Genomic DNA, 17,438 nt, shown 5'->3' with positions numbered 1-17,438 from the left:
GTCCCTGCCATCCCTTGGCCGGGGAGCAGAGGTGGGAGCCACGCGCCAGCCCCGCTCGTGCAGCACTCACCGGAGGGGTTTGCATGCCGAGCATGACAGGAATAAATAACTCTTCCCTGAACCCCGTGTTTCGGAAGGGGGGGCACTAAAAATAAGGTCACTGGTGTAAACACAGCTGACATTAAGGAGGATGTGCTGTGGCCTTTCCAAGCTGGTTGGCAGCAGTATTTTTTTGCAGATCAGATACAGTTGACAGGCATCTTAATCCAGCCACGGGAGGGTTCAGCTGGCAGAACACACCGTCTGTGCTGTCCAAGCATAATTAAATAATGATGGATCAATGATTATTAGGTTCCTTGTTGGTGTTAATATCTTCTCACCCAAGGGCCTGACCACTCTGACTCTTGGTGCTATATTGCTTGGTTTAAGATATTAAGAACTTAGGAGAAACTATGTCATGATTTATCATCTTCTGTAATCAAGAGAAACATAAATTTTAATTTCAACCATCAGAAGGTAGTTCATTTCTTGACCTAAAGTATATATGTTAAAGCACTTGGCCTTTCATGTAGACACATTTTTGGCATATGCGTGGCAATGTTGAAATTGCAACCCTTTCCTGGAAAATAGTATTTACAGTGGAAAAGTTTGCCCCATTTAAGTTAAAATGCTTTCTAGAAAATTCAGTTTCTAGGTATGACATGGCTAATGTTTCCACTGTAAAGCAGTGGGTTAAAGTTTAAACACCAGCAGACTTAGGTGGAAGCATGGAGGATGCTGTGTGGGAAATGATTCAGCGGCTTTTACAGCAGGAAATATTGAAAGGTTGGGGCAGGCAGCAAATCTGTATGGCGTTCACCTTCCCTTTTGCCTGTTTATTGTGTGTATCCTTATGTCTGAAAATGTCAGTGAAAGCTGATGACTTGACTTTGTTGGATTATGTTTTTTCTCCATAAAATCTATTGTGGCACCAGGAGAAGCAGGAGATGGAGTACAGGACACTCTGCCAGTGTTGGATGTGCCTCAGCAAGCAGCACCTCCAGCATGCCCATCTCATGTCCTGTTTTTGGGGACCCCGAGGGTCACTTTTGTCCCATCTATAAAGCCACAGAGTGTATTTTGAGACCCAGCTCCAGCACATTCATTCCTTAGGTTCCAGGCTGTCCCAGACAGCTCCAATTCCTATTCCCTTCTCCATCCCTGCCTGTGTTTGAGGGGAGTTTGAGGCATGGGTGGTTGTCCTCAAGTTGCTGTGTCTTTTTACATCAGTTCTGTCTCCAGGCTAATTGATTGTTACATTTATCAATCAATGCACTAGAGTAAAATCAGAAATCTGCGTTTTCCTCTGTGTCCACTTGAGTCCATTTCTCCTGGTGGGACATGCTGAGTCACGCTCAGCCTTCTGGGTGTGACATCATGCACTTTTACAAAACATAAGGCAAACAGGCTTTCACCGGCCCGTTGTTGGCTTACCTCACCGATCACGGGACGGGGGTGACTCAGCCTCCTCCTCCTCCTCCTCGAGGTCGGGGATTTCCTCCCAGCAAGCCCTTCTCAGCTCAGACCATTACCTCCAGCCCCTGCCCGGTCCTCAGCCCCCTGGAGAAGCCGTGTGAGGAGCTGTGCTCTGGTCCCACATCCACTTGAGAAGTTTCTCATTCTGTTTGTAAGTGGATCTGGATTTCGGCATTCTCAGCATGAAGTAGTGGCTATGTGGATATTTTCTTATGATTCCTTAGGAATGCCATAGCATCACAGCAACCCCTTCCCCAAAAAGTGCCTTGTTGGCCCGGGGTGCTGAGCAGCCAGCTCCACAGATGGATGTAGCAAAGGAACAGTAAAGGGAACAGGGAAAAAAAGCTGTTGGAGTTTAAAAATTCAAGTTAGAGAGGAAAGGCTTAAAAAGGAGCAATTAGCATCCCTTCAGTGCTCTGCTTTCTCTCTACACCCACTCCTGCTGGGAAATGTTTAAAAATATTTGGTGAGGTTTTTGTTCTGAGGGCACAATCACCAGAAATATGCCTTCTGTCCAAACTTCTTATGTTTGCAGTAAAGCCCTGGGGGGAAGAAGGTGGGCTGGAGGAGGGGAAATGTCCAATCTTTCCTTGCTTGCAAGCCACAGCAGAGGCTGATGAGGAAATTTTCCAGAGGAAATTTTCCCCCAGATCATTGCTCCAGCCTGAGGCTCCCATCACTGTCCCAGCAGTCCTGGTGAGGAGGGGAGGGTTTGACTCCTGTGTCCCCCGGCTCTGCAGGATGTGTGTGGTGATGGAGGGACCATGCTCAGCTCTCCAGGCTGCACCAAGCTCCCCATCCACACACAGCAATCCCTCACGCTCCTTCCAGAGGCTTCTGGAGAGCTGCAGGATCCTCCAGACACATCGGGTTGGACACGGGTGACTCAGCCCGGTCCCATGACCTCTGCTTTCCTCCTCCAGCCCAGTGAAAACCCTGCTCATGCCTCGGAAGCAGAACCCTCCTTCCTCATTGGCACAGGCAGAGCACAAAGCCGAGCAGGGAGTTTTTTGCTGTCTCATTTCTGATGCTGAGCTTTCCTGAAGTTTGGCTGTGCCACATCAGGTGTTTACACAGGCTCAGCAGCTCCTCATTGCTGGAACTGTTCAAGGCAGAAAACTCTGGCACAGTTTTTTTTCACTGGGACACAGGAGCAAATAGGAAGAACAGGTAGAGAGCAGGCACAAGGTACAAGCACACTAGGAGTGTCATGCAGCTCCATAAGGATTTTGTGTTCCTGGAGGTGAAAAAGCATTTTTTGCAACCAATGAAATTTCTTGGAGCTAGTGTTGCTTTGAGAATCTGACTTGTAGCTTTTGCCCTGAATTAAATTAAATTAATGTCAACACTTTGAAGGTAAAGCACCTTGTTGTCATTTTCCTCTCTCATGGCTAAGGAGATTTGGAAACATTTATACAGCAGTGAAACAAGCCATGGTGATGTTTGAACACAGCAGCCTACAAAACACAGAGAATGAAATTATTTTGTTTCTTGCATAAAGCAGCCTGGGGAGGATCAAGCCTAAAGATGGGTCAAACTCTTTAGAGCACTAGATAAAATCAGCTATCAATCTGGATTACATTTTATACCTAGACCTAATAAATGTTTTCTCTTTCTAACTTTTGTAATGGCCTCAGGATCTGTGGATTGCTATGGGAGTGTTTCTTATGAAGGCCCCTCATTTCTGCAGCATGCTCAGCATTGCCAACATCATCTGTACAAAGATTAAAAAAACCCACCCTTTTCTCTGTATTTGCCATTTGCCAGGGGTTTGGTTCTCTGCAATTCACATTTTAATCTTTGCTCTGCAAAAGGACCAAAGCTCAAAAACTTGCTCAAAATTTGCTCAAAACTTGCTCAAAATTTTAAAAACAGAATAAAAGAGAAAACTGGGAAAAAAAGAATGGACATCAAGAATAAAAGAGACCTTTGCAGGTCTGAGAAAAAAATAGCAGGTGCTACAATTTGGCTGAGTCCCTCATTTTTTCCAAGAGCACCCAAGGTTTTTATCATGAGAGGGTGATATAAAGCTCATTAATTTCTTCAGACTTTTATGAAGACAAAGTATAACAGCAGAAATTAGATTCAACTTTATCCTTGGGAAAGAGTCTAATTAATTGTCTTGGAGAAATTATTAATGTTCCTCCCCTCTCTTCTGCTGCTGACGCACCAGATAACCCGAGTGGTGGGAGCATTTTGCACCTCTGAAAACAAACAGCCAACATTTCATGGAGTACAATGTTTCCCCACCAGCAGCTCTTGCTTGTCTGCCACCTTTAGGGAGGGCTGCCGTGAATTCCTGCGGACTCGCTGCTGGCTCGCGTTCTGGTGGGGACAACGCTTTGTGAAATCCAGATCAGGATGCGCAGGTCCGGGTACCGCCCCGAGGGGTTTTTTCAGCGTTCCGGAGAGTTCTGCTCCGGGCATTTCCCTGCTCAGGGCAGTCCCTGCTCGGGGGTGTGCTCTGTGCTGGGCCCTGTGGCTCCTCCTGGCAGAGGAGGGAGGAGGCAGAAACTTTTGTTGCCGTCCAAAGGGCTCCCTCTGCCGATTTCCTGCCCGGATTTTCTAACCACCGGCAGAGGCCATTTCAAGATCTGAAAAACGTGCTTTATTTCATGAACTGCGGGATATTCTAAGGATGCAGTTAGGCAAGACTGCAGAAATGGGCGAGCTGTGCTTTTCCTCATAAACGAGGCACCCAGAGCGCCTCGAGGCAGCCCCTGCGCCTTGCTGAGCGCTGGGCTCCCTTCATCACCTTCCCAGGAGGAAACACAGTGGGTGCCTGTTTGGCAGATCTTCCTTTCAGGAGAATTCCCGTGTGTGCTGGAGTGCTGCTGGGCGGGGATGTGCCCGCGGAGGGCAGCTGGCTCCCGGCTCCTCCCCGCCTGGGATGGCATCCGAGCCCTGCCAGCGCCTGCCCCGCCTCTGGCACGGCGCACGCCTCGCTGTGCACCGCACCCGGCTGGCCCAGACACTGCAGGCAGCAGGCTTCGATCGCTGGAAGCCAGTCCTGCGGCGTTTACATCTCTGAGAAATATTTACTTGCTAAAAGGGCTCTGGGGAATGGGAGATGACAGCTTTCGCTGGTTCAGGAGTTATGTACCCGTGTACAGCGCACCTGAGCTGCCTGACCTCGTGCCCACTCACAGAAACAAGTTCAGATGGTGAAAGCAAATAAATGCCTGTGGAGCCTGACCTCACAGTACGGTCTGTAATGGAATAAGCTGAACCCATTAACAGAAGAAAACAGAAGCAACATAATTTTGTAATCTGATTTCTTCTGTCCTTCACCCAGGCAAGCAGCTTGAGGTCATAACCCCTGGATGCCAGGTGCTTTGGAAGAGGGACAGCGTCCTTCCAGGCAGCAGCTTCCGCTTGTGATGTTCTTTGGCATTGATTTTCTCTCAATAAACATTGGATGCTGTTTCCTTAACCAAGATGAAACGCTTTGGGAATGGCAGCGAGGATGCGCTGCACGGCTCCTCATCCTGCAGCCCCAGCTGTGCACACGCCGTGGGGACATCCCTGTGCCCGGGGGCTGAGCACACACCTCCCTCCAGGGCACCCACCCGTGACACCGCGGGGCCACGCCATTCCCGGGGCTCCACCTGCAGGGATTGCAAAACCCTGGCACGGCCACAGTGCTGCACACCCCCACACTGCAGACAGACGGACCTGGGTGCGTGCTCACACACACAGACAGACATATGGACACAGAGCGACACATATGGGCACACACACACGTACAGACCCACGCAGGCACCCACAGGTTCATCTGTAGCTCTGTAGGCACATACGGATGGGCATGAGGAGGCAGGTGTGCGTCGACAGGAGTAAGCCAAGGTTACAGGTGTGTGCATTGATACATGGAACCCGTGAGCTTGCACTCTTGCACACACGTACACGGAGGGACATGGACAGACACACACACACACATAAGGGCACACACACACATACACACACAGACACACAATCTCAGACACAATCTCACACCGTCACATGCTCACAGACACAGATACACACACACAGACATGTACAGACAGAGATGTGCAGACACACACAGACACATGCACTTACACTCACACACACACATACTCATACACACCCATACTCTCACATACTCATGCACACCCATATTCTCAGATACTCATAGACACACACACATTCTCACTCACACTCACAGACACTCATACTCTCACGTTCTCACACACTCACACACTCTCACACATTCATACACACACAGTCACACACACTCATACACACACATTCTCACACGCTCACATACTCCCACACAGACACACACATTCTCAGACACTCACATACTCACACACACTCATACTCTCACACACACACTCACTCTCACACTCACACTCTCACACTCATACACAGACTCACTCACACACTCATACTCTCACTCACACACACATTCTCACTCACACTCACACACTCATACTCTCACATATTTATACACACACATTCTCACACACACTCACACACTCATACACACACACATTCTCACACACTCACTCTCACACAGACACACATTCTCAGACACTCACATACACACACTCACTCTCACAGACTCACACTCACTCTCAAAGACTCACATTCACACACACTCACACACACACTCACACACACGTTCACACTCACACTCACACTCACACTCACACACAAACACACACACTCACACACAGACACACTCACACTCACACACTCACACACACGTTCACACTCACACTCACACTCACTCTCACACTCTCACACTCACACTCACACTCACACTCACACTCACACTCACTCATCCCGCCCCTCTGCACTCCCTCATTCCCCCGCACGAGGGCGCCCTTCACCCGCTGCCGCCCCGCCCCTGGGCCCCTCCCTTTCGCCGCGCCCGGGACATGCGGCCGCCCCCGCCGGCGAGGAGGCGATGAGGCTCCGCAGCGGCACGGCGCTCACGCTGCTGCTCGGCTGCCTGTGCGCGCTGCTCTCGCTCTCCTGGTACGGCGCCTTCGGCGGGCACAAAGGTAAGGGGGGCTCGGCCGCCTCCGCGGGGACCCGGCCGCCGCCCCGCCGCCGGGGAGGGCGTGCGGGGACTCGGCGAGCCGGGCCCGGCTGCACCCCGGGGGTGCGTTGGGATGCAGAGCCGGTGAGCATCCTGCGGGATCCCTAAGGGCAGGATCCGGCTGGAGCCCCACGGTGCGGACTCGGCGGGGCTCTGTGCGCCCCTGGCCCCGCGGTACCCCCTGGTCCCCACGGGACCGCGACCTGTGGAACCCTGGAGCGACTGCCCGTGCCCGGCTGGGCGGGAGGTACCCAGCCGGCGTGCTGTGCCAGGGGTGCCCACGGAGGGTCGGGGGGCTCTGGGTGATGGGGCGGGCTGTTGTCCAGGTCGGGGTGGCTTGGCTTTGCTTTGGTGATGTGCTTCTTTGCATCCCCATGTTTATGGCCAAAACCTTCATGGGCGGTGGAGCCAGGTGGGTTAAATCTGCGTGGTAGTGCCAGCAACTGGGGGAAGCTCTCAGATGCTGGGGGTTCTTTGGGCAAACTGGTGAGGGGAGATCTGAGCATCTCTGCCTTCTCTAAATGTGTCTCTTGTGGCTCCAAGCTGAGTCCGGTAACTTCAGCGCGTGTGGGACAGGTGTGACAGCTGTGGCTTCAGCACACAAATATTGGTGCTGGCTTTGCACCGAGTAGGCAGCTGCAGAGCAGAGGTGCAGGGCCCCGTCCCACCGAGGCTGCAGAGGAATCCTGTGCAGGTGTTACAGAGATGCTTGCTGCTTGTTTTTCCTGACAGCACAACAGTTGCTTTTCTCCACCCAGTCTCTCACTCAAGCAGTGCACTGGACTTATTCTGACCTGGAATTGTGACAGTTGCTTCTGAATTGTGTCTCTGTACTGTGTATGAGTGTGTAACCTCCTACACCTGTGGTAATTGCTCAGCTCTTCCAGTTCCTGCACTTTTAGAGGTCATTAAAGGTGTGTGGTCCAGCCAGGCCTTGACTCTCTCCTCCCACTTGCTATAGAAGCATCTCTGCCTGCCACAGGTGAGAAGCAGCTTTTGCTGAGCAAAGCTGTGACTTGCTGGATTTGCAGTCCTGTGGCACACCATGCACCATCACAAGGTGCAGCTTGTGTGTAGTGCAAGGCCAGCATCAGGGCTGGGCAGCTCTTGGGGAAGGTTTTTGGGGCAGGATGACATGAACCCACCCAGCCCCTTCCTTGGCAGCAGTCTTGGAGTGCCTGGGATTTTGTCCTGGCAGCTGCAGGTGTGTGACAGGTGGCTCTTGGAATCCTCTGCCTCATTCATCACTGAAAGCTTCCCTGTTGTGCTGCTAAGGTGATTTGAATCCCACCAGAGCTGCCTCCTGCAGAGGTTTGTGTGGTGGGCGTTTGCAACGCAGGGGTGCTGCCTCTGTACCAGGGATTGCTTTGCTTCTGCTGGTGGTATTTTTAAGTGGCCAAAACGTTTGCAGACCCAGGTGTTGCTGTTGTGTGTTGCTTTCAGACAGAAGTACTAGACCACAGTAGTTGTGCAGGGGCACAGGAAAGCTCTGAGAACTGCCCTGTGGTTACCACTGAGCAGTGGCTTTGCTTGCAGCTTCCTCTCATGAATAGAAAGCAGCGTGCAGTGCTGTGTGGGCTCCGAGCAGCCCCTCCTGCTTCCAGAAGCAGGGTGGCCAACCCCACTAGGCAGTCTGGGCTGTGTTGTCCTTTGACACACTTTAATTTTTTAACAAGCAGCTTTTCCCTGTGGCTCATGCAAGTGCCAAAACAGCACCCCTGGGTACCAGTGTCCCTGTCCCTCTCGGCAGGTCCTTCTCTGGGATGTGCGTTTTCCTCTGGCAGCAGCAGATTGTGGCTGCACACAGCAGTGGCCACAGCAGGGCACGGCTGGCTGTGGCAGCACAGCAGCTTTCAGCTATTGTGGACATTTACCTATCAGTAAATGTTTCAGTACAGAGCTGGAGAAGACCTTGAGAGGTCATTGAGTCCATCTCCTGCCCTCCGCAGGATCGCTGATAACCAGCCCCTTCCTGACAGATGTTTGTTGTGTTTGTTCTTAAAAACCTTCGATGCGGGGACTCCTAAGCTCCCCAGACAATCTGTTTGACATTTAGCAGCCCTCATATTAGGCTTTTCTTATGATTTGTACAGAAATGTCTTTTTCTTCAGTTTAGTTTCAGGATTGCTCTCCTTTTTTTCCATCTGTTGGGAATAGGCAGAAAAGTTCCTTCTGTCCTTCTTTGCAGCCAGTAGATATTTGGAACTTGCTACCATTTCCCTTACTAATACAGACTAAACCACACTGGTTCCTTTGATCACTATTTTTTAGGTCATGTATTCTTGGTCGGCAGTTGCTTGTTACTCTCTTCTGGACCATCATCCTTAATGAGGGGTGATGCTTAACCTGGATAAAGGGCTGAAGTTGCTGCTGTATTTTTGTTTGGAACACTAAGCGTTACTTTGTAGCTTTTACTAACAATGATCCTGTTTATACATCCCACTGTGTGTGCGTTTCACTTTTGCCATAGGTGACTCATGTTTATTTTTTATCCTGTCAACCCTTCAACTGTTCCTCTCCAGATGTTGTCCTGCTTTTCATTCCTTATCTTGTGTTTGCCTGGTTAATTATTCTTACCAATTGCATTACCTCACACTTGTCCTTCTTGAACTGTATCCTTTTTTTTTTCCAGACTGCATCTTGTAAATTATCGTGATTGTTTTGAATTCTGATCTTGTCCTCCTGCATGCTTGCAGTCCCTCTCAGCTTGGTGTAGCCTTCCAGGGCAGTTAGCCTGTGTCTCTGCCATCAGCCAAGTTGTGGATGAAAACACCAATTGGTGTTGGGTCTGGGATGGGTTCCACTGGAAGCAGCTTCAGCAGAGCCCCCCAGTCTGTGCTCAAAGAGCAGTGCCCCACTCACAGGTGGTCTCCCAGCAGTGGTGGTCCTACCTTCGGGCAGCTCAGGCCAATCCCTGCATCCCTGGCTTCACTGTGGGGATATCCCTTCAGACACCATCAGATGTCTCTGAAATCTTTGTTTCTTCTCCTTCCTGCAAGTCCTAACACCCTGTCACAGAAAGAAACATGATAGATTTGACGTGATTTGTTCTTGATGAACAGAGGTTATGTCTTGCTGAAGTTCTCCTTTTCTTCTAAGCATTTTAACTGAAGTTAACCTGATTATTCTATAAATTCCTGCTTCCTTATTCCCATACCTGTATTTTTCAAAGATAGGCTTTGTGTTTGCCAGTCCTGTGATATCACTCATGCCCTGTGAGTGATGGGACAACTCCCAGTGCTCCTGAGTTGCTGATGTCGCTGAGTTCTGGGGAAGTCTGGCAAGGTGTCCGCATTGCCTCTAGTGGGGAATAATATGATATTAAAATGTAAGGCATTGCAGAGTCTGCTTGTCTTCCCACTCTGTGTTGGGAGGACAAAACAATTAATTGAAAGGAAAAAAAAACCCAGAACAAACCATCTCTAGAGCTGCTTTTCCGAGACCAGCTCAGGGCTTGTTTACCCGCTAATGGTGTTCTGCTGTGCTGTGTTTATTAGTAAAGTTTTGACCTCATGGTCTGCAAAAACAGATGCTGCCTCTTTCCAATTATAAATGGGGTTTGAAATAGTCTGCTGGAGTGGGAAGAGAAGGGCAGCCTCAAATAGCACAGGCGCTCACCCAGGCAGCAGGTGTCCAGCATCACGTCCTGTTCGGAGGTGGGCCACGTGCTGTGCGTCATGGTGGTGGGTGTCTTGGCCAAAGTCTGATATTCTCTCTTTGCTGATTTTAGATTTAAATACGGTTTCACTTCCCAAAACCGTGAGCTGCCATGCAGAAAGCTCTTTTGTAACCTGGTGTCAGGTGTTGGACGTGTAGGACTTGACTGTGGAGGATCAGGCTTTGGGAAGGCACAAGCAGGTTCAGGTGCCCAATGTGGGGACTCTAGGGGACTCAGTGAGGGATTGGTAAAACCAAGAACGTTTCATGACTTTAGGTGAGTCACAAATACAGGTAGGATGAAGGCAAACAATTTAACCTACCAATTAAATTGTTGTGGTTTTTTTTAATTTCCAGTGGTGAAAACTCTTTAGTTCTCATCCGTAATGTTTGTTCTTATCTTGACTGACTGATCAGCCATGTGCTGTTTATGCAACCCTTCTCTTTGCCCTTTGCAGCTTATGCCAGAGCCATAAATGCTGGAGGATATTTGATTTTTAATTGGACAGGAAATTTTAAATCTTGTGTTGAACCTCTTAGGAGACTCCCATTGGAAATGCTGTGTGTAGAGGCTGGCATGTTACCTCCTCGGTATGGCTGTGTAGCTCAGGGGAGGCTCTGTACCCATGCTGCCTGTGCAGGCTTCCCCTGGCAAGTTTTTTCTCTGTCAGCTTTTAATGATTTCTAGTTGCTCACTGCCAGCCAGCTCCTGGCATCCATTGTAAAACCCCAGCTGCAGCCAGCTCTGTACCTGCGGGTTTGCCTGCAAAGGGGGTTGCTGTTTGCGTGGTGGCTTCACACCCCTGAGATCAGTTGTGACTGTGGTATTTTGGATGCTGACCTTGTGGGAGCTGTTTTTCCTGGGGATGTTGTGAAGCGCTTCAGAGCAGGCGTGCAGAGCTCCTTGAAGGACTCAGCACACGCATCCTGCTGGGTGTCTTGGTGCAGGTCTGAGCACAGGGTTTCTCCCTTGGTGTGTGGGTGTGGTGAGGAGCAGGATGCTGGGTTTGGTGGCTGTGGGGCCCTGCCTGCAGCGTGGCTGTTCCTCTGGAGCAGCAGGGAGGGCTCTGTAAGGAAATATCCCTCGTGCAGCGCCGCGCACGGCGGGATGCTCTGCTCTCTGGGGGTGTCCTTTGTGGGAAGCAAACTTTGTCCTGGAGGGATGTTCCTCTGAGTGTGTTTACAAAGTCTTCTTCTATAGTGCATAAAAGCCGTGAACACTAATCTGCTCTGGAAGCAGCAGAGTCAAAGCTTGATATTGTTAAAGACGAGCCGTGTCCTGCGGCATGTGGGGTTCCCGCTGCTTTTTCATTTCTGTTGCCTGCACCAGCTTGACTTCAGGTTTTTGTAGTTTCTTTGAGGTCTTGGGCACTGCCTGCAGCGAAATGGATACGAGTGAAAGCCCTGGTTTGAGCTGGGATCACTGCACGGCAACCCTTGCAAACGTTTCCCAGGAGGAGAGATGCCAGCAGGAGACCCAGCAAGGGCTTTTGAGGGCTGAGGAGGTGCAGGCAAGGACCTGGCTAGGGGGCCATGGAGTTTGGAAATCTGTCATTAAAATGCATGGTGAATAAAAAGGTGTGCAGGAGCATTTCTGAGAGACTTTATGTGGCCTGGGTGGTGCTCAGCAGACATTGTGTGAAATTGGTGGCTGGAATGCAGCAGCATTTGCAAAATTACAGCGCCTGTGACTTGAACAAATTCATCCCAAGAGCGAGGGGCACTGTGTAATCTGTTGAAATGCATTTATTAAAATAAGTTGTTCATTGTCTGGAGTCATCTGTATATCTGTTTTCGTTTATTTGCAGTTTTTTAAAGGCCTTTAAATGGGCCTCTTGACCTGTATTGTGTGTGTGGTTGCTGTGTCCCATTGCTGCTCCCACACTAAGAGCTGTGGCTGTGTGATGGAGTTGAAGTTACAAGGGCTCCCTGCTAACCTGTGTTCTCCAGCATAGACTTGGATTCATGCCTTGCTGTGCTGTGTCCCTCCCAGTCTTGGAACAATTGACTGCCTGGTTTCATGCCTCAGTTCCCATCTGCTCTCTGGGGACAGTGGCATCTCTTGTCACAGGGGTTTGGAGGACACTGCCACGCTTCTGTGACAGCAGGGTCTGTGTCAGTGCACAGGAGAGGAGGAGTCAGAGGAGGTTAACACACCCCCAATTACATCAAGTACTTCTCTTGGTTTACTTCTGTTGGAGAACAAAACTCATTTGTGATTCCCTTTGATTCATCTAAAACAAATCATTGATTTGTACTTATATCCTGAATGTTCATTGATTATTCACTTAGTGTTTAATGTAAAACACATCTGTAGCTGGCTAATTTAAGTGAAGCTGCCAGTCATCTCCAGAAAGCCTTGAAGACACTAAGTGCTGGAGAAATTGCTTTAGCAAGGCTGCTGCAGGTAGGCTTGGATTATCCATGGTTCTCCCTCTTCACATAACCCAAACCAGTCACCAAAGGACCAATTTTTCTGTTTGTGGTATAAAGAACCCTACTGGGGTGCCTGGCTCAGCACAGGCATCCACAGCCACCAGGACTTTGAAGGAAGCCCTTGAGGCTGAGCCACCTGCCTAAAAATACTTGGAGATGATGCTTAATGTTCTGGGTGAAGGTTTTCCATGTCATTATTGCGCCGATTCTAATGTTCAAGTTTTCTTTTTCATGAGACAGAGATCAAGAGGTTGGGAGATTGGGTGGCTGAAGAGAGCTGCTGTGGTGGCAGAACTCACTGGGCAAATTAAAGGATTGTGGAAAGTATTAAAATAATCAAAGAGCTTCAGCGGAGGCGGGCAGGTTAGCATTGTTAGGAGGAGAGGCTTTTCAGGGAGGGCTGATCAAGTATCTGCTTAGCAGCTTCCTGATACAGGCAGAGGATTGTTGTCTTTGATGGAGGGGAAAAAAATTTCTGCCTTTTCCATTTGAATTGCAGCATAGGGGGCTTTTTATTCAGCAGTGCCCTTCTTGGGTTTATTTTCGAGCTTATGTCAGGCTTCCCTTTCAAAGCAGGAAAGTCTGGGAGTGGCAGATTCCTGTATTAAATAATCTCTTTCTGCATTAATTGTGTCACTGGCCAATTCTCCTTCTGTTTTTGTCCCGGTGTCAAGTCACATTTGAGTCTCCAGGATCAGTGCATTAGCATGGACGCATCTCTGATGCACAGAGACAGCTCTGTAACTCTGCCTTCTCTCCTGCCTGCCCCTGCCTTGCCAGTGTTTAAATATTCTATCCTTCCTGTGTTACATACAGGATAAATGCTTACCTAAAGGTTAATCTGTATTTTGAAGTGACTAGACATGCACATGAAAATGTCTTTGATGCGAGATATTTTAATTTCTGCTTATATTAAAGTGGACAGCAGTGGTGTTAAAATGTAAATCATTAGGCTTTAAAGAAGCTTTTGGGCAAAAATTAATCTCCACCTGTCTTTTATGTTCATGACGAGTTTTGTTGTGTTGCAGTGTCTATTTACTTGTGGCTATAATCATCACTCTGGTGGTTTGGGAGTTGTTGGTCGTGGGATGGATACTGAACTGTGGAAAGAGCAAGGTGTTGGCTTATGTCAGTGCTGCTGTCTGGTCCATACCTGTTCATCAATGAGTTTTTAATGATCACATTTTCAAGTCTGCCTTAGATTTTTCTTCTCTCCCTGTGATGCCAAGAGCTTTCTGGAAGGTTCAACCTGGACACCCTTTTTTGTCACTCACTGCTTGTACTTACGTGGCAGTAAATCCTCTGTGTATTGTCAGTGTTCTGAGGAATGTCACGGCTTAGGGAGGAGGCCTGTGCTACCAAAAGGCTGTGCAATCTTTAGAAGCTCTTGTAAATAATCAAAGAAACACTTCTAGTCCTGAGAAATTAGCTCCTTGAAGATCTCTGTATATATATTTTGTATAGTGGAAACGTGTAGTGGTTTAGTTAAAGTGTAGTAGTGCCAGTACCAAGAACTTCATGCAGAAGGTGGAGAAGATTTCTGAGGGAGAATTAAATGTCTTTATTCCTCCCCGAAAGACAGTCAGGGGAGCAGAACTGCTGTGCAGTGTCCCCAAGGTGTGTCCCCACGTGAAAAACAAGAGCAGTGTTTGTCTGTGTGCTTTGCTGGCTGAATGAATGGATCTGCTGAGCTGATCCAGCTACGGCTGAGCTCTCTCAGACTCAACCACAGACAAGTACCTGTCAGATGAATTATTCAGTTAATGCTAGCAGAAGTGTTGGGGTGGTCTCCCCTCCCTCTGCTCTGTGCCCAGACTGTGATCTTTTACTTTTATTTGATCTCACCTTTCATGTTTTAACTATTCCTTTTTCGTGCCATCTCTCATTGAGCTCTCTGGAGCTGGCTTTGATATCTTTTCTCTTTGTCTTCTATTTCCCTCAGTTTCATCCCTTTCTTCTTCCTTTGATATTGTAGAAAATGACCAGGATGGAGATCTTCCCTTGTCTTCCCTCTCTTAATCTTGACCAGTTCAAGTTACCCACTTTTTGAAGAACTTTACCAGGCACTTGCCTAATAGCGTGGCTCCCTTAACACCAAGCAGTGATTTTGGGTAGGAGCTGGTTTAGGCTGCCTGGGAAGAAGATGCTGCTGGTCCTTGTACCGAGCTTCAGGGGTTGTTCTGAGTCCATCTGGGTCCCTGGAGTGGTGGTGAGGCCAGGCACAGCCCCAGGACTAACCACCCTGGCCCCAGAGTGAGGATGTGCCGTGGGGACGTTTCCACAGGTGTCACGTGTGGGGCGGCTGGTGCTGATGGGCAGCAGGAGCTCATCCTGAACTTCACATACAGAGCTTCAGCTAAACTGAAGGAAAAGCAAAAATTGTGTTCAAAAGGAGATTAATTTGCTAACTTTGAGGAGCGAGGAGTATTTAGGAGAAAAAAAAAACTGGAAATGCAAATTCTGGCTGAGCACAAGCTTTGTCATTTGATGGCTGAAATTCTCCACTTCGTTGTGCCAGTGAATCCACATGAAACATGTATTTTCCCCAAGCTAAAGAGCTGACCTGGGTGGGGGAGGTAAGTATCAGAGTGGTGGATGAGCATAATTAGGACTTGGATTGTGGGTTGGCTCTGTATAGATCAGTTTGTGTTTCGTTAATGTCTGGTTCCACCCTGTCTGTCTGTTTTATTGGATTAATTTATTAGTTTCTGAAAGTGTCTCTCCAGTTAGCTAAAATATCTATTTACTGTAAGTATTTGGTTACCATGAAAAAGTGTATTTGGCATGTGTTTGGCAAATATTAAGTACTTTCTTCTGTTTCTTTTGCAATTTAATCTTCTATTTATCTTGGGTATTGATTGCTGAAGGCCTTGGTAATTATTTGCTGATCTTGAAAACAATGATTTTAGAGGCTCGAATTACTTTTGTAATATTAATCATTACCTTCGTGTGTTTGCCTTAAAGGATGGGGTCCCTCTGACAGCTCCAGGGTGGACACTTACTGTCTGAAACGATGCTGCTATCTTAAAATAACAAAATCATTACTGGCGTTTTGTTCCCAAAACTAAGCAAATACTTGCAGAGATGCAAACCTGGCAGTTGCAGTCTGCTTGTGAATTCACTGTTCCTCTTGATGTGAGGAGTGGCCAGATTCTGAAGTCAAATAAAAATATGATTGTATTCAGTTTCCAAAATAATTTGATGGTGCGTTGGTGCAGGGCTGGTGGGGCGAGGGGCAGCCCCACTCTGGTGGCAGTGGAGCTCTGCTGGGAGGGAGAGAAGCCACACTCCAAAGGGTCTCACACTTGCAAGTGAATGTGGTGCCATGCAGAGGCACATCTTGCTTTGGGGGAAGGTGAGAAATTGAAAAGTCTCTGCTGGGAGCTGAGTAATTGGCACCTGCTATTATTGTGTCCCTCCTCCCCCTTTTAATAACTTGTTTATAGAGATACCTCTCCTACAGATCTCATTACACAGCCATAAAGCACGATTCTTTAAAAAAATACATGCATTCCTATTCATGTTGGGTCTGAATAACTACCCCCTTCACGTTCCTTAAGGAGAAGGGATGGTTTTTGTGGTACCCAGGCATCTTTCCTCACTGCTGTCAGAGTCACAGCTGCCCATGAGGAGACGAGCTGTGTCCTTGCCACACCTGGATGGAGACGTAATTCTTCCATTAATACAAAGCCTGGCAGGCAGTTAGAGTGGCTGGGAGGGGGATTTTGTCTTCTTGTTATTTTAGGCCTTGAAGCAAGGGCTTGTGTTGGGTGTTTGAGTGACATTGGCCTGATCTCCAGCAGAGCTTGCACAGTGCCATAGATTGCTAGAGAGCACGAGAGGTGACGTTTGGCATGTGCCCCAGGATCTCCTGTGTCCTGAATCCTGCTTCCTGCTGGTGCATCAAGTGATACTTTAATTGGTTTTAACAGTTTCATCCCTGTTCTTTTATGAGTGGATCGTGGTGCAAAAGGAAGCTGGGAGCGTTTTTGGATCCTGTCCTGGGTAATTTGATGAGTAAGTCTCGCTGAGCTTCATCTCTCTGCAGGTGCAGTGATGCATCTCCTGCAGGGGATGCAATGGGAAGAACGTCTCCTACTCCTCCTCCCAAACACATATGTGAGGAAGGAAGAGGAGGAGAGGGCAAAATCATGTCCATGACAATTATTTTCTGATTCTTTTCATCACCTTATAGTACAAGAATGACAAGGGAAGCCTCAGAAAAGAGGGCATTCCAGCAAGCCCTGGCAGGGATGTAATCTCTTTTCTTCATACTGAGGTATAAAGATAATTCCAATCGGGTTTGAAACAGCGGATGGCAAATAATTCTTGAGCAATCCGCTTATGGTGTTCCAGGATGCGAATGAAAACCACTAATGGGATAAAGAAGGATCTAGATAATTATCTGAACTGCATTAAATCCCATCCTTTCAGTAGAATACTCTTGTGTGGACACCGATTTCATGTGTATCAAATGCTAAAGCTGACTAGACATTTTCAGAAGCTGGTTGATTCCAACACAGCCATCCTCTCTTGGTGATCATCTATCTTTTATCTACCTGGTTGGTCATAATAAATCTGATTTCTGGTCTCTGCTGCCCTTTTCCTTTTTTCCCCCTCCCCACAGCAGGTTAAAGCTGTGATACACATTCTCTCCAGGGCAGATTTGAAACCTCCTTCATCTTTTTCTCCTTTCATTTGGTCTGCTGTTTTGAGAGACTTCCTGGGGTTTTTTTCCCTGTTTTACAGATGGTAGTGCTGTTGT

General features: G+C 48.3%; 1 protein-coding gene across 1 annotated transcript in view; it reads left to right on the top strand.

Moving 5' to 3' along the window:
- The first annotated feature begins 6,407 nt into the window (after window positions 1–6,407).
- The window catches only part of MGAT4B (alpha-1,3-mannosyl-glycoprotein 4-beta-N-acetylglucosaminyltransferase B), a 50,700-nt gene continuing 39,669 nt past the window's right edge, over window positions 6,408–17,438 (top strand). The window contains exon 1 of the mRNA XM_039701590.1: window positions 6,408–6,542. Coding sequence (XP_039557524.1) covers window positions 6,446–6,542 — 97 coding nt within the window. The 5' untranslated portion in view covers window positions 6,408–6,445. The remainder of the gene's footprint in view (window positions 6,543–17,438) is intronic.

Source organism: Passer montanus, unplaced genomic scaffold, assembly GCF_014805655.1.
Source record: "Passer montanus isolate IOZ18808 unplaced genomic scaffold, ASM1480565v1 scaffold15, whole genome shotgun sequence".
NCBI lineage: Eukaryota > Metazoa > Chordata > Aves > Passeriformes > Passeridae > Passer > Passer montanus.
The sequence above is the reverse complement of the archived record's forward strand: the minus strand, read 5'-3'. Positions and strand labels throughout refer to the sequence as shown.